The following is a 24,743-nucleotide window of genomic DNA, read 5'->3' as shown; positions in this document are numbered from 1 at the left end:
CCACGAATGTATTAACTTCCCACTCACCTCATTGACTACTATAAATCACCCATCAACTTATTTGGCAAGGGCACCACTACGACATATTTCTTTATCCATTTCATTCAAAATTTAGTTTATGTTTTCCTTTGAAATGAGTTGCTAGAACTCTAGCTAAGGTTAAAGGGAATGTTCTTTGAGTAAGTTTGTGAATTGTTCTTTAATCCAATATACGGTATAAATTGCTAAATTCTTTTATTTTTGGTTGTTCAATGTCTTCATATCCTTTTATTTTGATTGATGTTAAGTGCTATTATCTTTTCATGAGTTCAATTATATTTTTCTCATTGTTAAGAACTGACTTAGCATGCTTTCAAATTAAAAGAGTAGATATTAAGCAATTCCATTTTCTAAACAATCATTAATAAAAGATAACATTGAAAAATTAAATTGGTTTTAATTTCTTTATCTTCCGGTTAAAGTTTCTTAATGATAATTTTAATCGAGTTATAATTTGGATTAAAGAGCATGAAACATATTTTGCTTAAATAATTGAACCTTGATGCCTTAGCATTTTCATTATTGATATTTCATTTTTAAACTCAATTTCCACAATAATCAAATCAAATTACTTTCCCATTTTTCTTGTCACTTTTATTGTGGTACATTTAATTATTTCTTTGTGTGCAGATATTTGCCTACCTGCTCCTTGATGATACGATACTTGGACTTCCAAGATTATTACTACGTGTGACTACTTGCACTTGGGTAGACGCAACAAGTTTTTGGCGCCGTTGCCGGGGAGTGGTGAAGCGAAAAGTAGCACAAAGAAATTTATTGTTAAGGTTCGCGGTTTTAGTTTCCAAAGCTAATTAGGTAAGGCTTATCAAACTAAATTTTTCATTTCTATTTTTATTTTTGGTGTTTTTTTTGTTTGCTTTTGTCTTAGTTTTTTTTATTAACAAAAATTAAAAAAAATTAGTTTAGTTTATTTATTTATTTGTTGCTTCTTTATTTTGTTTATAAGATATCGTGATCGGTTTGGTAGATTTGCAAAGAAACCTCAATTTGACCAAATTTCATCACAAATGACTGAGAATAATAATAATAATAACAATAATAACAATAATAATGCATTTTGGAAGGCCCCCAAAATGATGAAGATAATCATAGTGTTCATAATGATGAGAATCCACTTGTTAGGACATTACATGATTATTTGCATCATGCTCGTACAAGTGTGCCATATTGCATCATTTTTCTGTTAAACGGTTAAACTTTTGATTTTAAACCGGGCATGATACAACTTTTACCAACTTTTCATGGAGTGAAATATGAAAATCCATATTCACATGTGTGTGGGTTTGAGGGAGTTTGTGGAACTTTTCCCACACAAGGGTGTAGGCTTGATACAGTTTTGCTACAACTGTTTCCATTTTCACTTAAAGATAAAGCGAAGACTTGGCTTTATTCTCTAAGGCCAAGAACAATTGGAACATGGCTTGAAATGCAAACTAAAATTTTCAAGAAATTTTTCTCAATTCAAAAGACAAATTCTTTGAAAAGACAGATGACCACGTTTCCTCAAAAAGATACTGAGTCTTTACCTCAAGCTTGGAAAAGATTTAAAGATTTGTTAATGTTATGTCCTCACCATGGTTTTGAAAGATGGAGGATGGTAAGTCATTTTTATGATGGCTTAACACCTAAAGATCGACAATTTATTAAGATGATGTGTAATGAAAATTTTATGTATAAAGATCCTGAAGATGCTTTTGATTTTCTTGATGAAATTGCAGAGAAATCTCACATTTGGAGCACTCCCAACACATTTGAACCTAATAACTAAAAGCCAAAATCTTCTATTAATCCTTCTAGCGGCAGTACTTATCACCTTAAGGAGGAAGATAGTCTCACAGCTCAATTGGCAACAATGGCTAGGGAAGTTGAAACTCTAAAATCAAAATTGCCTTAAAAAGTTAATTTAATTGCAAGTCAAGAAATTTTTGAGATTTGTGAAGTTTACGAGGTCATGGGACATGTAACAAAAGAGTGTCCAACACTTTCAGCTTTCAGAGAAATGTTGCACGATCAAGCAAACTTTGTGAATCAATTTAAAAAATCATCCACTTTTGCTGAAACTTATAGTCCAGGATGGAGAAACCACCCAAATTTCAGTTGGAGAAATAATACTAATAATAATGTGCCTCAACAAAAATCTAATTCTTTTTATTATTCTCCATAGGTGGAAGGACAATCATCGTCATCAAATTTGGAAGATGTTATGAAGCAATTCATACAAAGCCAAACTGTCACAAATCAAAAGAATGCACAAGACATTGGTGAGATTAAGAGCACTCTTTCCAAACTCACTTCTTCGCTGTCAATTCAAGAAAAGGGTAAATTTCCTTCTCAAGTCCAACCTAATCCACATGCACAGTTAGAGGTAACTACCCCTTCTTCTTCTTCTTTGAATGAAAATAAGCATGAATATGTGAAGGCTGTCACTACTCTTTGTAGTGGAAAAATAATTGGGAAAGATGATTTAGTAATAGTTGAAAATAAAAGGAATTCATAAAAATCCAAAAATAATGAAAAAGAAAATAATGATTCTGAAATTGTTAAGTGCCCTTTTCCTGCTCCATTTCCACAAGCACTTAGGGCTGTAAAGAAAAATCAAAATCCTGAAATTTTGGAGGTTTTTAAACAAGTGAAAATCAATATACCTCTTCTGGATGCTATAAAACAAATTCCTTCATATTCAAAATTTTTAAAGGATTTATGCACTATAAAAAGAAAGCACAATATTGATAAGACTGCATTTTTAACTGAAAATGTAAGTGCAATTCTTCAAACTAATACTCCACCCAAGTACAAAGATCTAGGTTGTCCCACAATTTCTTGTATTATTGGAAATTTTATTATTGAACAAGCTTTATTGAATTTGGGTGCTAGTGTTAATTTGTTGCCTTACTCGGTTTATAAGCAATTGGGTCTTGGTGAATTAAAACTCACCTCAATAACATTGCAATTGGCTAGCCATTCAGTCAAAATCCCAAGAGGTATGGTGGAAGATGTGCTGGTTCAGGTAGACAAACCAGTTGATTTTATAGTTTTGGATACCGAACCAGTTGTGCATTCTAATTCTCAAATTTCTATTATTCTTGGAAGACCATTTCTTGCTACATCTAATGCTCATATAAATTGCAGGAATGGACTTATGCAACTATCATTTGGAAGCATGACATTGGAGCTCAACATATTCAACATATGCAAGCAACCCACAAACAATGAAGATGTCGACAAAGAAGTTTACATGATCGAGACAATTGTTCAAAATTGCTTTAATTCTTCTTTTTCTTCTGATCCATTGCAAATTTTTTTAGTAAATGGGGATTGTAATTTTGCACAAGATTTTGAAGTACAATATCTTTGTTCTTTGTTGGATTCTGCGCAGGTACAAGAACATAATGGTTGGGTACCAAAATACGAGGAGCTGCCAACTGTGAGTGATGAGACAAAATCATCAAGAGAAGAAGCCCCAGAGTGTGAACTGAAGCCTCTTCCTGGTGGACTTAAATATGCTTTTCTGGGAGAAGATGAGACATATTTTGTGGTAATATCTTCTAAACTAGAGCTTTTGCATGAAGGTATGTTACTTAAAGTTTTGAAAGATCATAGGACTGCTATTGGATGGACTATATCTGATATTAAAGGTATTAGTCCTTTGGTTTGCACACACCAAATTTTTCTTGAAGAAGATGCTAAACCAGTTAGGCAGGCTCAACGTAGACTTAACCCAACAATGAAAGAATTGTGCAAAAAGAAGTACTTAAACTTTGGGATGCATGTATCTTATATCCAATTTCTGATAGCAAATGGGTGAGTCTTACACAGGTTGTTCCTAAAAAATCAGGAGTCACAGTAGTTGAAAATGATAATGGAGAAATGGTACCAACTAGGGCCACTACTGGATGGAGAATGTGTATTGATTATCGTAAATTGAACTCAGTCACAAGAAATGATCATTTTCCTTCACCATTTCTTGACCAAATTTTGGAAAGAGTTGCAGGGCATATGTATTATTGTTTTTTCGATGGGTATTCAGGATATTATCAAATTGAGATTTCATTAGAAGATCAAGAAAAAACAACTTTTACTTGCCCATTTGGAACTTTCGCTTTTAGAAAAATGCCTTTTGGTCTTTGCAATGCACCAGCTACATTCCAACGTTGCATGATAAGCATATTTAGTGACATGGTAGAAAAATATTTAGAAGTTTTCATGGATGATATTACTATGTTTGGTGATTTATTTTCTGATTGTTTATCTAACTTGGAGAATGTTCTTATCAGGTGTAAAGAGAAAAATTTGGTGCTTAACTGGGAGAAATGCCAATTCATGGTCACATCTGGCATAGTACTTGGACACATTGTTTCTCACAAAAGAATTGAAGTGGATAAGTCAAAAATTGATTTAATTGCTAATATGCCTATTCCTAAAACTGTTAAAGATATCAGATCTTTTTTTAGGACATGCAGGTTTCTATCGGAGATTCATACAAATTTTTAGTGCAATTGCAAAGCCATTAAATAATCTCATGGAGAAAGATGCTAAATTTGATTGGAATTATGCATGTCAAGAAGCATTTGAGAAATTGATTAAAATGCTAACATCAACTCCTGTAATACAGCCCCCAGATTGGTCCATGCCATTTGAAATAATATTTGATGCTAGTGATGGTGCTATTGGGGCAGTGCTAGGCCAAAGAAAAGACAAGAAGCCTATTGTTATCTGCTACGCAAGCAGAACTTTGAATAGTGCATAGAAAAATTACACTACAACTGAAAAATAATTGCTTGCTGCAGTTTTGCACTGGAAAAGTTTAGGTCGTATATTTTGGGCTCACAAATTGTTGTTTTTACAGATCATTTGACCTTGAAGTATTTATTGACAAAGAAGGAAGCCAAATCACGATTGATTAGATGGATCCAAGAATTTGATCTTACAATCAAGGACAAGAAAGGAGTGGAGAATGTTGTTGCAGACCATCTTTCTAGGATATCTTTTGAGGAGCCTTCTGAATATTTGCCTATAAAAGATTTATTTCCTGATGAACAATTGTTTGGTATTTCTAAATTACCGTGGTTTGCTAACATTGTGAATTTTCTTGCTACAAGTCTTATCCCACCTCATTGGACCTCGCAAGAGAAAAAGAAATCTATGGTTGAGGTGAGAAAATTTTTTTGGGATGACCCGTATCTCTTCAAATATTGTCCCGACCAAATAATCTGAAGGTGTGTTCTTGATGATGAAATATTTAGTGTCATATCTTTTTGTCATTCTGAGGCTTGTGGAGGTCACTTTTCTTCCAAAAAGACTTCAGCCAAAATTCTTCAATGTGGTTTTTATTGGCCTAGACTTTTCAAAGATGTGTATGAATTTTGCAAGACTTGTCCAAGTTGTCAAAAGTTGAGAAAAATTACTCGACATAATATGATGCCTCTTAACCCAATTTTAATTATTGAAAATTTTGACTGTTGGGGCATTGATTTTATGGGTCATTTTCCTCCATCTTTTGGTTACTTATATATCCTTGTTGCTGTAGATTATGTTTCAAAATGGATTGAGGCCATACCATGTCGGAAGAATGATCATAAAACTATTTCGAAATTTTTGAAAGAAAATGTATTGTCCATGTTTGGTACTCCTAGAGCGATCATCAGTGATGGAGGATCACATTTTTGCAACCGACCATTTGAAGCTTTGATGAAAAAATATGGGATAACCCATAAGATTTCCACTCCATACCATCCACAGACAAATGGCCTAGCCGAACTTGGAAAAGACGGTGAATCCAACCCGGAAGGATTGGTCATTGAGACTAACTGATGCTTTGTGGGCATACCATACTGCATATAAATCACCTCTTGGTATGTCCCCATATAGGCTAGTTTATGGTAAACCTTGTCATTTACCTGTTGAATTAGAACATAAAGCATATTGGGCTATCAAATTGTTTAACTTTAGTCTTGGAGATGCAAGTACCTTGAGAAAACTCCAATTGAATGAACTTGAGGAAGTCAGGAATGATGCATATGAGAACTCACGAATTTACGAAGAACGTACTAAAGTTTTTCATGATAAAAATATTTTGAGGAAAAATTTTGAGCCTTCTCAACTTGTTCTTTTATATAATTCTAGACTTCATTTGTTTCCTGGAAAATTAAGAACTAAATGGACAGGGCCTTTCATTGTTAAAAGAGTTTTCCCATATGGGACTGTTGAGGTTGAGGATCCCAAGAATGAAAATATTTTTAAGGTTAATGGCCAACGACTTAAACCTTACTTGGGGAGATGTGTTCCAGAAGATGAGACAGTTTCTTTGAACGAACCTGTTTACCAGGATTGATTGGACTTCCCTTAGTCCATCTGTTGTATATAATTAGTTTAGAAATTTTTGTTCACTTGAAAAAATAAAAATAAAAAAATTCTACATTTTTGTTGTTTTTGTTTGTTTTGTTTTTCCAGTAACACGTTGCAGGCTTTCACTTTGGATGTCAATTCTCAGGTAACGCTACCCTCTTCTTTTTATTATGCTTATATGTTTAAACATTGAGGACAATGTTAGTCTTTGGTTGGGGGTGGAGAAGATGTGTTTATTGTATTATTTTCTTGTTGCAACATGTTAGTTTTCCTTTCGTTTTTGTTTTATTTTTGTTTTATTGGTTTGGTTTTGTTTTTGTATTTTTTTTGTTTATTTTGTTTATTTTCATCATTTATTTTGAAAAAAAAAATTTCTGAAAAGTGTGAAGGAAAAAATTGTTTATGAGGTTAATGCACTGTGTTGTTTGTTTTTCATAGTCTGTCTGTGACAAGATTGATTTATTTGATATTCATGAATGATTTTAAGATTGGGAACATGTAAAAGATATGATAATTATCCCACTTATGTGTCTTTTTCATTTATTTCTAGTTAGTGGATGATTCATGAGTTATACTCTAACAATTTACACAAGCACACTAACACTTTTTGTGGAGTATAAAGTTAAAAACCAATTGTGGTTAATCTTTTGTCTTTGGTAAACTTGGACGACCTTGCTTTTGACTCATCTTGGTTTAAAAAAAAAAAGGTTCATGAGATAATAGTATTCTATTCAAGCTTCTACTTAGTAACCGGGCCTCTTGCCTAATCAGCAGTGAGTGTTCGCGTCAAACGGTGAAGTTCTGGGTGTGAATAATTTTGTGTGACTACTTTAATTTCGTAGCCTTTTTAACTCGAGTTAGTAAGCTCTTAGAGGTGTCTCTACACCTAATGCCTTAAAGCCTTTTTGGTTTGAGAGTCACTAGCCTAACACTCGCTATATGGGTTAATTAGAAAGCTTAATGGAGCTAAGCATTGCACAGCCCACATAAAGGAAAAAATAGTATATTAAAAAAAATAAAAACATTGGTTTGTTTCTTGCAAGGGAGCTTGACAACTCTTGAGATCAAAAGGTTGGTATGATTGGAATTTAGCTAATGCCACTCAATTGTGTTGGTTCACTTTACACCAAAGGAAACATGTGAAAAGTTTACTGGCTAATTATAAATGATTTGGACTTCGAGGTGAGATTAACTTGAAATGTTAAATAAGTGTTCTCTCTTTTAACATTGTTCATGAATTGAAAATTTGGACTTTGTGCTCTGTCCTTTTTGTTGGTGACAGATGTTGAAATTATTTTTCAAATTTTATTTTATTTCATGTTTCTGAATAATTGTGCTAGCCTCATACTTGATGTTTGTGGGTATCATCCCTGGAAACCCTCACGAGACTATAACTCGTCCTTTATGGGTAACCTAAGGGTTTAAAGGCTTGTTGCATATGCTAAATGCAATCGTATCCCGCGAAAGTGGCTTAGCTGTTTTAGTAATTTTTTTTTTTTTGGTTTGTTGTTGTTGTTGTTGTCATTTCTACTTAAATTTGAGTTTCTTTTAGTCGCTTGAATTGCTAGGGACTAGCAATAAGTTGGTTGGGGATTGTGATGAGAGTCTCAAATTACATCTTTTTTATATTATTTTGGAGACTTTATGATATAATTTTGGCTTAATAAATATAATTTCACTTGGTGTTGCATTTTATTCTCACCAACTGGATTTATGAATTTTCTATATTAACTTGGTGAACTAATTAGGTGAATTTATCTTCTGCAGGAAGTTGGAAAGCCAAAAGATGAAGACATATATTTGTCCAAGTTCAAGCTAGGTGTGAATAGAATTGCTGGCGGATTTTATTGAAGAATTGATTGTGGGATTATTGTGATTATAAAGAGAAGTAAAGAGGGAGAAGAGAAGACAAAACCGTTGAAGCTAAAGAGCCTATTTCATGTCATTCATAGCCATTTAACGCCCATTTACCTCACCGTTATTTCTTTTCTACTAACTCTCTGCCATCAACACATGTATAATCCAATTAATCTCTCACTTAAACCTTTCATTACCCACCACGAGTATTAACTTCTCACTCACCTCATTGACTACTATAAATCACCCATCAACTTATTTGGCCAGGACACCACTACGACAGATTTCTTTATCCATTTCATTCAAAATTTAGTTTATGTTTTTCTTTCTAATGAGTTGCTAGAACTCTAGCTAAGGCTAAAGGGAATGTTCATTGAGTAAGTTTGTGAATTTTTCTTTAATCCAATATACAGTATGAATTGCTAAATTCTTTTATTTTTGGTTGTTCAACATTTTCATATCCTTTTATTTTAATTGATGTTAAGTGCTATTATCTTTTCATGAGTTCAATTATATTTTTCTCATTGTTAAGAGCTGACTTAGCATGCTTTTAAATTAAAAAAGTAGATATTAAGCAATTCCATTCTCTGAACAATCATTCATAAAAGATAACATTGAAAAATTAAATTGGTTTTAATTTCTTTATCTTCCGCTTAAAGTTTCTCAATCATAATTTTAATCGAGTTATAATTTGGATTAAAGAGCATGAAACATATTTTGCTTAAAGAATTGAACCTTGATGCCTTAGCATTTCCATTGTTGTTATTTTATTTTTAAACTCAATTTCCACAACAATCAAATCAAATTATTTTTTCATTTTGCTTGTCGCTTTTATTGTGATACATTTAATTATTTCTTTGTGTGCAGATATTTGTCCACCTGCTCCTTGAGGATACGATACTTGGACTTCCAAGATTATTACCACGTGTGACTACTTGCACTTGGGTAGACGCAACAGTAGCAGATCACCGCATTCTTTGCAAAGTATGGCATCAAACGACCCTTATCAACTCCGAGATACACGCAAGGCAATGGCCAGGCAGAAACATCCAACAAGATCATGCTGGAATGCCTAAAGAAAAGATTGGAAGGCCCTGAGAAAAAGTGGGTCAATGAGCTGCCCGAAGTCCTATGCGGTTATCACACTACCAAAAGGAGATCTACCGGTGAAACCCCATTTTCCTTGGCTTATGAAATTGAAGCAATCATTCCTCCTCATATCACCGTTCTATCTATGAGCGTCGAGGTAGGCATCATAGACCAAAACTGTGAGCAAATGAAGCTTAACCTCGACCTGCTCGAAGGGGAAGGAGAAAAAGCCATTGTTCGAGTTGCAGATTATCAGCAGTAATTAATGTCTTACTATACAACAAGAGAGCCAAGATTAAACAATTCCAACCTGGGGACCTTGTGCTTAGAAAATCCTTTATCATAGCACAATGGCAAGGATCAAAAAAAATGAAGCCTAGTTGGGAAGGCCTTTATGTGGTCAACCGACTTGGGGGCAGAGAAAGCTATGCACTTAAGACATTGGAAAGGAAAGAAGTTACGAGACAATAGAATGCCTATCACCTCTGAAGGTACTATGCATGAAACTTCCGCTTACCAGCTTGGTTCCCAGCAGGCGATTGAGCCCTTTCCACTTCAATTAAAGAAAAAGCTACTTTTGATATTTTCGAGTTGCTCATTCAGTTATTTCCATTCAATAAAGCAATGTAATCACACAAATATTTATACAAGTTCGAATTTTTCATTCAACGAAGTGTTCGAGAAATAGTCACCCTCACCAGAGGAAGGCACCATTTCTGTAAGGATGGGTAAACATTTCACATTTGCTAGAGGAAGGCACTCTTTTCGTAAGGGTAGGTAAACATCTTACCATCCTCTGGGAGATGTTCAACCCCCGAGCACATGATAACTAACTCGACAACTGATTAACCAGTTAACCAGTTAACTTAGCCAAAAAGACAATGAATTCGAAAGGTTCTTCAGTACCTGAACAAAACCCCCCATCATTTCCCCATGATCTAAATCTTCTTAAGACTATCCGCCGACTAACGCACAGGAAGCTCCACCTTTTCAATATGATTTACATCTCCCTAAGACCATATACTAACTTAGGTGTCGGCAGTTCTAAAACCTTGAATATTCATTTAACAAGAGGCGACTCAAATAGTTGTCCAACCAAGCGGACAAAAGGTCCACCCTAGAGGCGACTCCCCAGTTGCCCAACTAAGCAGCCAACTGGTCCATCCAAGATACAACTTACACAGTTATCCACAAAAGCAGTCCACACAAATTTTAGTTATAAAGTAAACTGAAATTTTCATAGTAAGGCAGCTAACCGGCCCTAGTTCAACAAAACAGGGATGGTCAACAGAGACTAATACTTAAAGAAAAATAAAGCAACAAAGAAAAATATAAACAGTCTTCATGTACTGCAAGTCTCCAGTAGGTGACTCTTGGCCAGCAACCTCCTCAGCTCCTACCTAATCAGCTATGTCCTCAGTGGTCCCATTCGACTCAGTCACCTGCTCATCTGTTGCAGTCACTGCTCATTAGTTACAGTCTTCTGCTCACCAATTGTAGCCACCTGCTCATCAGCCGTGGCTACCTGCTCCATAGCATTAGCCTCTACCTCATCAATTGCGCCCTCTTTGGCTTCATTCTCCTCAGCTGCTTGCTCTTTCACTGCCTCCATATCCATAGTATTAATCAGTTCATCTTGAGCAAAGGGCATCTTCGGGCAAAATAGCTCGACATCTTCATCTTTAATAGAATGACAAGGAGCGACTCCACTCTTGCAATCCAGGTAATCCAACTTGTAAGCGTCAACAACAGCTTCAGACTTGGATTCCTTGGCAGCTTCTCGATAAGCGTTGCACTTGGCTATCAACTTGTCATAACTGTGGGTCATGTCAGCAAATTCACATCGAGACGAGGGTAGGCCTCTATTCGCTCATTGAGGGCAGTAGTAGAAGAGTCAAGTTCACTATCTTTGAAACCAAGTGAACTCTTCAGCAGGGACATATCCTTATTCAAGACAGACATCTTCGTCTCATGGCGTGTCTGCTAGATCGAGAGCATGCTGGTCAAATCATCATTATTCTTCTCCAATTGCTTGAGCTAGGCAGTAGAGGGGACAACATGAGACGAGCTCCGAATAGCTTCAGCAGCAAAAATCATCCTTTTTTGAAGCAAAGCGATAAGTGCATCCTTTTGCTTCTCCGGAGAAAGGCTTGAAGACATGCCAAAATTGCTAGCTTGACATAGATGATCAACCAATTTGGCGCAAACAGATGAGCTTAATAGGAAGTTTGTCTTGAGAAGATTAGACACGCTCACATTTCCAATAGACCTAAGCTTGTCAACCTTTAGGCCATCAGTTCGTGCACTAATTGAACCTTTAGCCTGAGCAGAAGACTCCTTGGCCTTCTTAGCTGCAACCATTCTTGCCTCGAAGGGAGTATACGATGTTGGATCAGCTCCATGCTTGACCTCTCGTAACTTGGCAGATGGCGTGCACTTTCCAGACAGAGAAGCAGCCTTCCCAGTTCGATCCTCATCCCTTGCTGATGCAGACGACTTGAATTCCTGTGAAGAAAGTCAGCAGCCCTATATTTCTCAACAAACGAACCAGGTCTGAGGCAGGCATTTTTGTAGGGTAGATCATAGGTTTTGAGCTTCTCCTTGCGCGCATGAAGTTGGGCATACTTCTCGTAGCGTCTCACCTCGAAGAAGTAGAAAAACTCCTACAAGGTCAAGTGTAACTTGAAAAAGCAATTGAGGTTGTTAAAGCAAATGACCGCCCGGTAGACGTTCAAAGTACACTGACTTGGAGCACACTCCATGGCATGAAACACCTTCCTGAACTTTTACATGGGAAACTTGAAACCCAAGGATAAGTAAAAAGGGCAAAATGTGATAATCCTCACATCCGGATCATTCGGGTCCACGCGAACCACATCATCGGTCGAAGGTTCTGCCAACCTGACAAGCACATTATTCGGTACGGCATAAGCAAAACTAGCACGCCACTTTTGAAATTGAGCCTTGGTCGTGATGCGATGCAAGTTTGCCATTAACCTCATGTTATGAACCTGAGAATTGCCCCACAAGTACAAAGGCACTTGTAAACCAGACGATCAGCTTCCCTCGTCAGATCACATGATGGTTGAATAGTTGCAAAAAAGAAGAAATTCACAAGTCAAATCGCAAGTCAAAAACCCTAATTTACAATTGAAAAAAAGGGAGGAGAAACGCACGGCCCAAACAGCAAGCACGGTCCATGCCTCCAGCACCTCTTCGCTAGCACTGCCTAAGCCGCAAGTGTAGCATAGACCGTGCCATCGTCGACACCATCCAAGTTCACGATGCGGCTCAGCTCACGTCAAGCCGCAACGCTTCCTTTGGCTCTGCCTAATGGTCTTGGCTTCAATACAACATGAAAAAAAAAAAGCCAACAAAAAAAAAACCTAAAACAGCAACAGCCACTGTAATTGCCACTTGTTGCACTAGCCGTTGCCAACCGTCCCAGTGACAACCAGTCGGCTGGTCCTGGCCGAGAAGCACAAAAAAATAAAGACAAAAAAAATATTTTTTCGACTTACCTTGTTGTGCACATCAACTCCTCTCCTCCTAGATCTTTCTTACAAGCTAGGAAGTAGAGGAATATAAGTTTAAAAGATGAAGAGTAATGAAGAGGAGGCCTTGTATTTATAAGGATTGGTCATCCTTGGTCAAGAATGAATAAAAAAAACTACTCCAATTAAAAGCCCAACTCCAAGAAGTAATCAAAAGCCTCATCCAGTTATGAGCTCAACTCACAAAAGGAGCCCAACCTTCAAAAGAAGTCCAAACGCAGTAGGAAAGCCCAATAAGTATGTCACATCTCCTTCATGCCACATGCACACCATGCAGAAGCTAGGGGCCATTTGTGGGAACACATATTTTCGATAACCAATAAGAGGGTGACACGTGAAAAAAAGAATATTCCTTAGGTCAACTATATAATTACCCTAATTACATCCTATTTAATTAGGGAATTATCTATGATTTAAGATAGGAATATCTCCCTAAATCAAGGATCCGATTTCCAGCAAATCACTTTGATTTATCCTATCACCTATTTTTGGGTAAGAATAATCCTCATTAAATAGAGATTATTCTTCAAACCCTAGCCAAGTAAAGAGGCTATAAATAGATGGCATCTCACCACACTTGAGGTAATTCTGAAACCCTGAAAAAATCCCTCCCTCTCTCACGCCACTCTCTCTCTCCTCTCTCCCTCACGGCTCCGGCCACCCAACTCTCCCAGTGAGAGAAAACTCCAACCTTTCGGTTATTTTCGTATCTTTCTAAACATCATCTAATTGACTTAGGCATCGAAGGTCTTTGGCCAACCCCCCGCCAGTGTAGTATGTTGACTCCAATCTATTTTATAGGGAGCAAGAAAGAAGATGAAAAAGGAAATTCAAAAGGTGAAAGAATCTCTCACGAATATTCTCCCATGAGATTATTTACACAACAACCTCGTTAACATAAAAGGCTTGTTTTGAGTGTTGGGCAACAACTTTGTTAGATGAAAAAAGGATTGGAAAACATGTGTGTGGACAATAACGTTCCATATAGTAGAGAATGAGTTTATTCATGTATATTTATTTATTAAAATACTTCAATACCATAGACAAGATGGTAGGCACTGCTACATCACACATATTTTTCTGTTTTCCCATGAATTAACATTGCTTATTGCACTCACAATACAAGACAACAAACCACTTGCACTTGCCACCTTCCCAACCCCAATTTTTGCAATCATCAAAACAAATCCCCTCACTTCTGCAAAGAGGTTTTGCCCAGTGGACTGACGTCTCACATAGTTTTTGCTCAACCACAGGTCTTGTTGCTGTATCTTCTACCATAATCGTACTTGTATTTTCTGCCATAACCGTTGTTGTGTTGTCTGCATTATCAAAAAAGAAATTTTAATTCCATATATTAAAAACAATAATTACATGTGTTGCTTCGCAAATGATAATCCATCTATATATATATATATATATATATATATTCAAAATTCCCTCGGATAAAAAAACTTTCAAAATCCCCCAAACTGCCCTTAGTTAATGAATATGTTGAAACAGAAGACACTTCATTAAATCAGGATAAATTAGAACATTCACAGTTTGTTTAAAGTAAATTTAAAAAGAAAAAAGAAAAAAAATTTCGGTAGTTGCGCTAGGAGACTCTCCACTCAACTCCGAAACATTAAAAAATATATTATAAATCTTAGTTTTTAAAAAATTTAAAAATAAGAAATAAGAACAAAAAAATTAAATTGCCACACTCGCAGATGGGCTAGTCAGTAACTAACAAACAAATAAAAGAGAGGGAAAAGCTTGGATCCTTAAGATTAAGATTGAGGAGGAATTCCTCCTTAAAACCAATGTAATTTTAACTTTCTTTCTTTTTTTGTTGGGAACAAAATTACCATTATTAATGCCTTCAATCTTGATTTTTAATCATTAGTAAGATCTAACGTTCAATATTGCGCCACAACTTTTATTGAGAAAATAATCTAGCCCTATTCCTTCATCAACCAAAACTCAAGAAAAATTATATATATAAAAAAAGCTAAATTACTTTGTCGTGAAAGAGAGAGACTTACGCAGACTTGAGAAAAGCAAGAGCAGGGACAAGAACATGAAGCCAAATAGCCTTGCATCCATTTATGTGTAATTACTTTGCTTTCATTCTTTTTTTGTTTATCTATTTGTGAATTTGTTGTATGGATTGGATGTTGTGTTCCTATTTATACAATTTCCATGAATATGAAAGGGAGAGAAACATAATAAAAATTGATTAATCACACGTACTAAATGTAGAGTAACTCATCACTCATTAATTTCTGCCATGTTTATCACGTCTAAAGCTGAAAATATTAAAAGCAAAGCATTACGTAAGCGCTTCATAAGTACTTTCAGTTATTCCTTCGCTTTTAACAAAACCGATGTCCATGTATACACAATATAGTATGTACTAGGGATGGGCATCTCATCCGAATTATCCACGTAGTGACTGTATCATATCGACAGTTTGGTTTGGTTTGATTAAATAATTATTGTTTATACCATATCTGACCAAGCAACTAGAAGCAACTCTAGGCAAAGCAAAGAGTCCCACATTGGAATATTACAAGATGTGTAGACTCCCCCTCATCTATAAAAGGAGACCATTCTCCACTTAGGAGGGGATCGATCCATGGGCTGGGCTTTATCTTTAGTTATGGGCTTCTCCCTTCTTCCCTTTATATTTGGGTTCAACCCCATGTACAAATGTAAACACATACATTATTATAGTGAGAATATACTTCTCCGTGGACGTAGCCCATTCATTAAGGGTGAACCACGTATATCTTGTCTTCTGTATATTTATCGCTTGCCCAAATCCTCACACACTTGGTGAAGGTCCTCACTTTCACCCATCATCCATCACACATCATCACTAAGTTGGGCTCAAAAGTGCCGAACCATTTTTGAGCGTCAACAGTTTGGCGCCGTCTGTGGGAATCGACACAAAAGGCTTCTGTCATTTTCCCTTTCTTCAGTGCCCTTCGGCACCCTTACAATCAGCATCACCTAGGTTGCCGTTCGGCAATCCCATGTTGGAGTAACCATGAATGCTAAGGCAACAAATTACAGAAGATGATATTTCAAGGAAAAGTCAATCAGAATGTGGTCATCACTTTGCATGGCTTGCATGACCAAGAGTGAAACCATCATCTCAATAAAATCCAAAAGCGCCGTTCGGCAACACCTCCATTTCAATTCCAAGGGGAAGACCACGTAATTCATCATTCCAAAGAGAAAATGGTAAATGCTGAACGCCATACACATTCAAATCATAAGCCTTTACCGTTCGGCACCTTGCTCTGCATGGCTTCCATGACTGAGGAAGCAGCCACCTTCTAAACCAAATGTGGCTGTCACGTTGCATGGTTAAAGGAGCAGAAACCTGTTCCAATCTAACGGATGCCCATGTGCATCCCCACCATGAGAGAAGCTGCCGAAGGAGGTATGGCCCATGCCGAAATCTTCATCTTGGCACCACAAGGTGTTGTCTCCTCGTCCGAACTTCCAAATTGCCGAACGGTAATGCCGGGCATGACTCACCTGGGAACCACCTTCCTAACAGGACAAATCATCACACCATTCGGTAAGACAGAATTGAGCCAACTGATATTCCCAGACCTCCAGTAGATCGACAGCTTCCGATTGGTGCCCCACAGAGGATGAACGTCCCTGTTCAGGGCTAGCAAACCAATTACCGTTCTGCACTCCCTCTCTTCAATACCACAATCTTTCAAGCCATCCAAGGGTTCCGAACGACATTACCGTTTGGTACCACCTGTGCTGAAAGCAACCACGAAGCTCTGTCGCACCACCATGCTGGACAAAAGCTCTCTAATGAATGGTCTATCAGAATGGCAAAGCACAGACCCAAATCTGCCCCAACCAAACCTTGTTGAACGACAGAGTCAACATGCCGAACCATATGGGATTCATCTCCAAAATCTAAACCAGCAAGTGGGAAGTATTGTACAGCAAAATGGCTATTATCTACCCCTCTGGTTTTATCGGTCGCCATTCAAAAGGGTATCAATATGAGCACATCACGATCATCCTTCTCCAAAAAAGATAAGTGGAACAGTCCTCATCTTTTTTATCTTATTTTTATTTTATTAAGATCTTATCAGGCTCATTTGTGGTCCAGAATATTGCCCAACTTTGGATGGCTTTACATGCACCAGCATATGCACTACGAAACATGGCAAGGAATATTCATGCCAATATCTCCTATAGTTCTCTACACACCCACCTTCAAATCAGCGGCTGTCAAAAGAGAAATACGATAAAAAAGTTACATGCCGTTCCCTGAATTGGCATCTCAAAAGCAAAAAACCCAAGATTATTAGTCATCGGCAATAATTATTGGTAAAGATCATCGGCATATACGCCAAAAGTAAAAATCCAAGCCTATTAGCCTTCGGCAATAGCCATTGGTAAAGATCATCGGCATATACGCCAAAAGCAAAAAATCCAAGATTATTAGCCATCGGCAATAGCCATTGGTAAAGATCATTGGCATATACGCCAAAAGTAAAAACCCAAGCCTATTAGCCTTCGGCAATAGCCATTGGTAAAGATTATGCAGCCATTGGTAAAGATCATCGGCATATACGCCAAAAGAAAAAATCCAAGATTATTAGCCATCGGCAATAATTATTGGTAAAGATCATCGGCATATACGCCAAAAGTAAAAACCCAAGCCTATTAGCCTTCGGCAATAGCCATTGGTAAAGATCATCGGCATATACGCCAAAAGAAAAAACCCACGATTATTAGCCATCGGCAATAACCATTGATGATGATCTTCCACAATGAGCTCAAAGAAAAGCACTAGTCTATTAAATAGAACATTCGCATAATATGCAAGCTTCATATCTTCAACAATCGCCATGCGATATTGTGTCGTTCGGCACCCTTTCATACAGTAAAAGTATGGGGACTCAAGCTTGTTATACAAGCCTTAGTCATTCGGCGCATGAGATGTCTTCGGCATCCCGCCTCTTCGACGTGTGTGATGCCTTTGGCACCCCGTCCTTATTCAGCACAAGAGATGCCTTCGGCACACAATCCTTATTCGGCGCGAACGATGCCTTCGGCACTCCGCTATCATTAGGCTCGAGCGATGTCTTCGGCATCCTGCCTCTCCGATGTGTGTGATGCCTTCGGCACCCCACTTTGCATGGCTTCTTTGACTGTGGGAGCGGCCACCATTCAACCCAAATGTAGCTGTCGCGTTGCATGGCGAAAGGAGCAGACCCACATTCAATATAAAGATGTCTTCTCACCTTGGTGTCTTCTCACCATTGGAGAATACATGTCTACAACAAATAAGCTTCAGCAGCTTCAAATATAAATGCGTCGCGGTACGTCACCATGCCAAACAACTAATCAAGGCTCCATATCGCTGAAGGCACTGAACAAACTGGATCTTTATCCATCACTGAGCATGGGACTTCTCAAGGCACCCAAGGATGCTGAACTCTCAAAATTATCGAGTGGCAGCACCTGTGTGACCTCCCTTGACCGTCTCTACTCAGATTTTGCGTCAAATATACAGATGACGCCCAAAAAGAATGTTATTCATAGCCATCAGCCATTATGAGCAAAAGCTTCACAAGAGCCAAGGTCTTACACGGCTACCATACAACAAGTCCCACCAAACCTGCCTATTTGCTTGCCGAACGGCAAGACAGTGGACAGTGAGTAACCATGCTTGTTGCCAATTCTCCATCAATTTCAGAAATCAGAGAACATGCTTGCTTGCTGCTTATTCATGGGATACTGAACGACACCCACTTACTCCATCACACTAAGAGAGGTGCATGCGATCTATATGGATTCAGTGGCTTACTCAAATTATACCGAACGGTAATTTGAGTGCAGTCTTTTAATGGCCACCCAAAATTACCAAGCGGCAACGGTAGAAAAGTCTACTCACAGCTCCAAGTGCTATAACAAACGGCACCATCCACACCACACTACTCGGAAGAAGACTAAGGTGTTGCTCAGTCAGTGCATTGAAAATTACAAGTCCTCAACTAAGAAGTACCTCCTTACTTGAGAACTTAGGGGACTTCTGTTTATACCATATCTGACCAAGCAACTAGAAGCAACTCTAGGCAAAGCAAAGAGTCCCACATTGGAATATTACAAGATGTGTAGACTCCCCCTCATCTATAAAAGAAGACCATTCTCCACTTAGGAGGGGATCGATCCATGGGCTGGGCTTTATCTTTAGTCATGGGCTTCTCCCTTCTTCCCTTTATATTTGGGTTCAACCCCATGTACAAATGTAAACACATACATTATTATAGTGAGAATATACTTCTCCGTGGACGTAGCCCATTCATTAAGGGTGAACCACGTATATCTTGTCTTCTGTATATTTATCGCTTGCCCAAATCCTCACACACTTGGTGAAGGTCCTCACCTTCACCCATCATCCATCACACATCATCACTAAGTTGGGCTCAAAAGTGCCGAACCATTTTTGAGCGTCAACAATTATTTTTTAATTTTAATTATTCTATTATGATTCGATTCGTACCGAGATGTTTGATTTGGTTAACGGAAATAATATTCCTAACTTGACGGAAACCTGTTCCTATCCGATATTTATACTCATTCTATTATTTAAATACAAAACAAGAAACCAAAGATAAATACAATCAGCATTTTATATCACTCCTTTATCACTGTTGTATCACTTCTTTATCACCATTGTATCACTACTTTATCACCATTCTATTACTTTTTTATCACCCGGGTACTGTAGCACTTTTTGGTCAAAGAGGAATTTATGAATTTCCTATGTTTTCCAGTTTTGACATTTGTCCCATTTTATATCTGTAACTTTCCAACGATTGATCCAAATTTTATGTTCTTTAGATGGTTGGATCATCATGAAAAACTAAAGAACCCAACGCAAAACAAATGTCAAAATCATTTATATAAATGTTGAGAATTCAGTAAAAATAACACTCAAATGTTCAAACAACAAACACAAGTGGCTCCCAGTAGATCTTGAGTATATATTGAATGATATAGTCACTAAATTATTTGATTTCATACTTGGATGAATTAGACTAGTGGATTTTTGTATTTTACAAGGATAATTTGGTGTATTTGTTCAAGAACTTATGTTATGTGAAAGTTTTATAAATTGTATTTTTATTAGTATGTTTTTATTACGGTACTACCGGCGTACCGAACCAATCCGAACCGAATATTAGGTTAACTGATTCGAAGTCTACCAAAGTCTTTGGTTCGGTTAACAGAAGAGAAAATGGTCTACCGAAGTCTTTAGTTTGGTTAACGAAAAAGTCTTCTATCGTTCCGAACCGATCCGTGTCCAAACCTAGTATGTACTAAGCTACCTTAAAGAAGTCGTATGCTATATTAGGCTTAGGCAACACCAAAAAATCATGAATTGTACTGAATTGAGTTGAATTTAATTAAATACAGGAACAACCATTAGAATTTGGAATAGCCATTTTCGCTTCTTCCATCTTCCTCGTCTTCACCTCATCTATAACATTTCTAGTCCACCCTGCAAAGTAGGTCTCATTGTGTCCAATTTTCCCATGCTTGTAGATGGACATGCATCGACGATCATCTTCTCCATACTGACACGTGTCACCATCTGGATCGCGCCATGCTCCTTTGTGCCTCATGCCTGACCAGCTGGCGATCCAGTGGAAGACATATTGGCCTACCCCGGCTAGTTTTAGCCAACCTTTTGGGAAGAACTCCATGACACTGCTGTTTCTGTTCATCAAGAACATGTTGGTTAACTGCGCACCATGTGGAGATACCAAAATGTCCGTCAAGCTCATTACCTTCACCTGGATTGACCAATCAGATATTAGGAAGAAACAATTGGATAATCCTTTTAAAAGGAACAAAACTGGCAAAAAAGAGCATAATTCAAATCTACAAGGCATAGTTTTTATGGAAAATATTGAGAGTAACATAGGTTGGAAGTTGAGTCTCTCTATATATTGTCAATTGGTATTGCGTTGAATGTACATTTTAATATAATATCAGAGTAAACTATTTACGTAAAAGACTCAATAATTCTATGTAATTTTACGTAAGTGTATCTTTATCTACTACCAATTAGTCATACTGTCTACAATTACACCTCTCCTCTACCAAGATTTCCACTCACAAACTTCTTCTGTGTCTCCCCACTTCGATGGCCTTAAACCAATATAAATTCTTTCAAAAGCAAATACTCTTTGTTGACCTCGACTTGTATATAAAATTCCTACTGATCACTCCATTATGCCTTTCATCTCTTCTAATAATGTAATCACGTGGTCCTTACTCGGCTACCCAATTAAAAGAATAAAAGATTCCTTTGCCCCACGCATGAACACTAAATATGAACTACTCATATAATATCTTACCCAAACAAAAAAAGAGTCAATTATGTACAACATGAAAGTACAAATGATTCAATCATCACTCATTTGGTATCATAATCTAATTGAAAATAAAAATTGATGTTCCTTCATTAACTATAAGAAATATTCAAACTTTTAAAAAAGATCATGATCAACGAACAAAAAGGGTCGTTTTAATTTATTTTAAAGTGAACGATTTGAAGACCTATTGATTACAAACTGACCAAATTCGTAAGTGTGGTTAAAGATGAACATTAAAAACCATCGTCAAGTGATTAAAGATTTGAATAAAAATGCGCACCTGGTCACAAAAAGTGAGGTTATTAGAATAAGCCACCATGAGCCGACAACCATCCACCTTAGCACACTCCCTCTCAAAGATCCCAATCACAGCGGTGTCGTTTTTGAACGACCTAGGCCCTGTCCTCATAAACAATGTGACTCCAATTCTCTTTGTTACACTACGGGTACTCTTGTAATTTTGTTCATCCAAGCTCACATTACAAAACAATCTCGCTTTGCACCTCATCAGATCAAAAACCTCCAACCTCTTCTCCCTCGACATCCCACCCTCGTTATGCCTCATCACCACAGCCTTCTCAAAACAAACGGCCCTCCCTTCCTCCACGTCATCAAACACCTCGACACGCGGGGCCCCACTGAAAGTAGCCTCCATCAAGCTCCCCAACCAGACTCCCATCCTTGCTCTAATCTCCCCCCAGTGGTACAAAATCCACCGGTCGGGGACAGCACACGAATTCTTTATGTGCCACGAGACGAAGGGCACGACAGCGGTCAGGCCGTGCCAGATGTTGTCGTAGTTGTAGTGGTTGTACGACACGAACGTCAAGCCTTTCATGAGCGTCGTGTTGTGGGGGAGAGCTTCTGGGAAGGCGAGGGCGTAGGAGTTCCAGGAGCCGTCGTGGTTGTCGCGGCCTTTGAGGCAGAGGAGCCGCCCATGGGAGGAGGGCGAGGGGAACTGCTGGTACTGGGCCCCGCCCTCCTCGTCCTGCTTGTCGTACATGGAGCTCATGAACCACGTGTGGCCCTGGAGAGCAGCCGGGCCCGCGTAGCGTAGGTCTTTGAGCGGGAGAAATGTGACCGCTTGGCGGAGCTTCTCGGCCATTGTGGAGGTGGTGTTGGTGGTGACTCGTTGCCGTTGGTGCTTGTGGAACCATAATGACGACGTGGGATTTTGGTCGGTTTGGAGGGTTTTGATGTGGAGGACGACGAAGAGGGTGACACAAGCTGAGAAGATATAGAAGGAGAGTTTTGGGGAGTAGAAAGAGAGGGTATGGCGGTGAGGTTTGTTAGGGTTTGAGGAGGATCTTTCTGCAAGTTCTGGGGCTTCTTTTCTCATTGCCATTAGATCAACTGGGAATGAATGAATTTTGGGATTGATGTGATTTAGTAGTAGTTCTCTCTCTCTCTCTCTCTCTCTCTCTCTCTCTCTCTGTACTTTGTGTTGGCGTTTCTTGAGAAGGGAATGCACATATGTTGCGATGTAGAATTGAAAATTATTAGTTTTGATACTTTCGGAGATAGAATATGGAAATAGGGAATAATAAGGACACGAGAATAATGCTATACTACACCAATAACAGCTCATTCAGCCATTCTTTATTGTTTTTTGTATCTCCATTATGTTTCTTTTGACATCTTAACTACAATATTCATTTTAAAGAAAGTTTCTATCATTTTAGAGTTCATGTCGTTTCGTTACCCCAAAAAAAAAAAAAATTGTCTCGAGACTTTTGGGAGGCATTTTCTAGCTACGAAGACGAAGGCAAATGGCAGACAAAGATGTTTTCCGAGAGAAACACTTTATTGGCACCAAATATGCACGCTTAATCCCAAAAGACATCATTTACAAGGAACATATGTTCAACGCCAAACATATATGTAAACTTTTTGTTTTGAAAACTTTTGTTACAAAGGAATAATGGCATTTAGCGACCAACTTGCACATTCAAAAATTTCGGCCACCAACATGTTACCTAAAGATTTTTTTTGAGACGGAATTTCATGTTCAACAACATTCGCTAAATAAATATAAATATGTCACATAGATATCATATGTGTTAATTTCTTTCTAAAATGTGCTACGCGTGATTGATATCTATGAAATGCATACTCATGAGAATTTTAGATGTATTTCATAGACATCATTTATATGCAGCACATTTGAATGATAAAATCATAACATCGAATTCGTGTTAGCTGCGGTTGGTATTTGTCACGGACACAAGGCAGCGCTTGGCAGAAGCAAGTCACAAATGTATCATATGTGTTGTTAATTATAGTATTTGTCACAACAGAATCCAGTCTTTCATGCTAAAAGTCTATGGTTCATGGTCCTTTCTCTGTTGTAATGAAATATTTATATTCTTTGTCCCTTTTCCTTTTTTTCTTATTGAATCTATCAAACTTGTCTTGATACGATGCATTCAACGATGAAAGTAAGACCATGAAGAGAAAAAGAGCCACCAATGCTTCGTTTTCAAGTAACTCAAATTAAATTTAAAAAAAACAGAATTGCCGTGCCGGTAAGTATATGGCAACCTTTAATGAAAGGGTGATGCTAGGGAGACCAACTTTAGATACCAACTTGTGTACCAACTCTCTAATAGAGGTGGAGCCCACTCGAGAATAGACGATGCATATTCAAGCTAGCAACTCGAGAATTAAAGTTGGGCCAATCATCCTCCATGTCTGGCCTTCGATTCTTGGAAAAGTTCCATAATAAATCTCGGAATTGATTAAAAAGATGGTTCCTTGAAGTTCGACAAAAACTTCTCCCATTTTGTTGTGGGGAGCTCGAAAGTACAGCTAACTAGAGAAACTCTTTTGCAACGGGAATAACACTTTTTGATATTTTTGATTAATATCATAATAAAATGTGAGATAATTTTTTCACATGTCGTTCACTGTGTTATTATTTTCAAGTATATAATAACCTATAAAAATTGCTTTTCGTGTGAAGGACACAGGGGATGCACCGCATAATAAGATAAAAAGCAAAATACTAGCTTAAACATGAAGTTACGTACGAATGCTTTTCGATGTTGTTTTTAAAACTTACCCAGCCTTTTTTCAAGTCTACGGAAAAGGTCTTTGATATCAACCTAACATCAGCACTCAAATCCCAATGTCTCAATTTCACCACGTTTATGTTTTGAAATTTCGACAAAAGACCTGCCAAGAAAGATTTAGTGAACCCTCATGCAAAAGGTTAAAATCATTTTCTGATAATTAAAAGTGTTTTTGACATTGTTTGATAGAAAAATTAAAATACTTATGAGTTATAAAAGCGTTTTTTCAGGTACTTAAAATTGATTCCAAATGCTTTTTCATGAAACACTTTGATTTTTCATATATAAAAAAAATTAACGTTCTTATAATAGAATAACTTCTAAAACAAATCTGTGCTTTTACTTGTGGG

The 24,743-nt window shown here is 37.5% G+C and overlaps 1 protein-coding gene and 1 pseudogene across 1 annotated transcript; one reads left to right on the top strand and one right to left on the bottom strand.

Annotated features, from left to right (window-relative positions):
- LOC109950845 lies at nt 1,550-6,391 on the top strand (annotated as a pseudogene).
- LOC18767565 lies at nt 20,298-23,127 on the bottom strand. The gene is made up of 2 exons (XM_007201028.2): nt 21,603-23,127; nt 20,298-20,737 (listed from the first exon to the last, which is right to left on the bottom strand). Exons 1-2 carry the CDS (start codon nt 22,908-22,910, stop codon nt 20,348-20,350), a joined length of 1,698 nt encoding a protein of 565 aa, XP_007201090.2. The 5' UTR covers nt 22,911-23,127; the 3' UTR covers nt 20,298-20,347.

The sequence above is a fragment of the Prunus persica genome, chromosome G8 (assembly GCF_000346465.2).
Source record: "Prunus persica cultivar Lovell chromosome G8, Prunus_persica_NCBIv2, whole genome shotgun sequence".
Classification (NCBI taxonomy): Eukaryota; Viridiplantae; Streptophyta; class Magnoliopsida; order Rosales; family Rosaceae; genus Prunus; species Prunus persica.
Note: the sequence above shows the minus strand (reverse complement) of the source record. Positions and strands in the feature narration are given on the sequence as shown.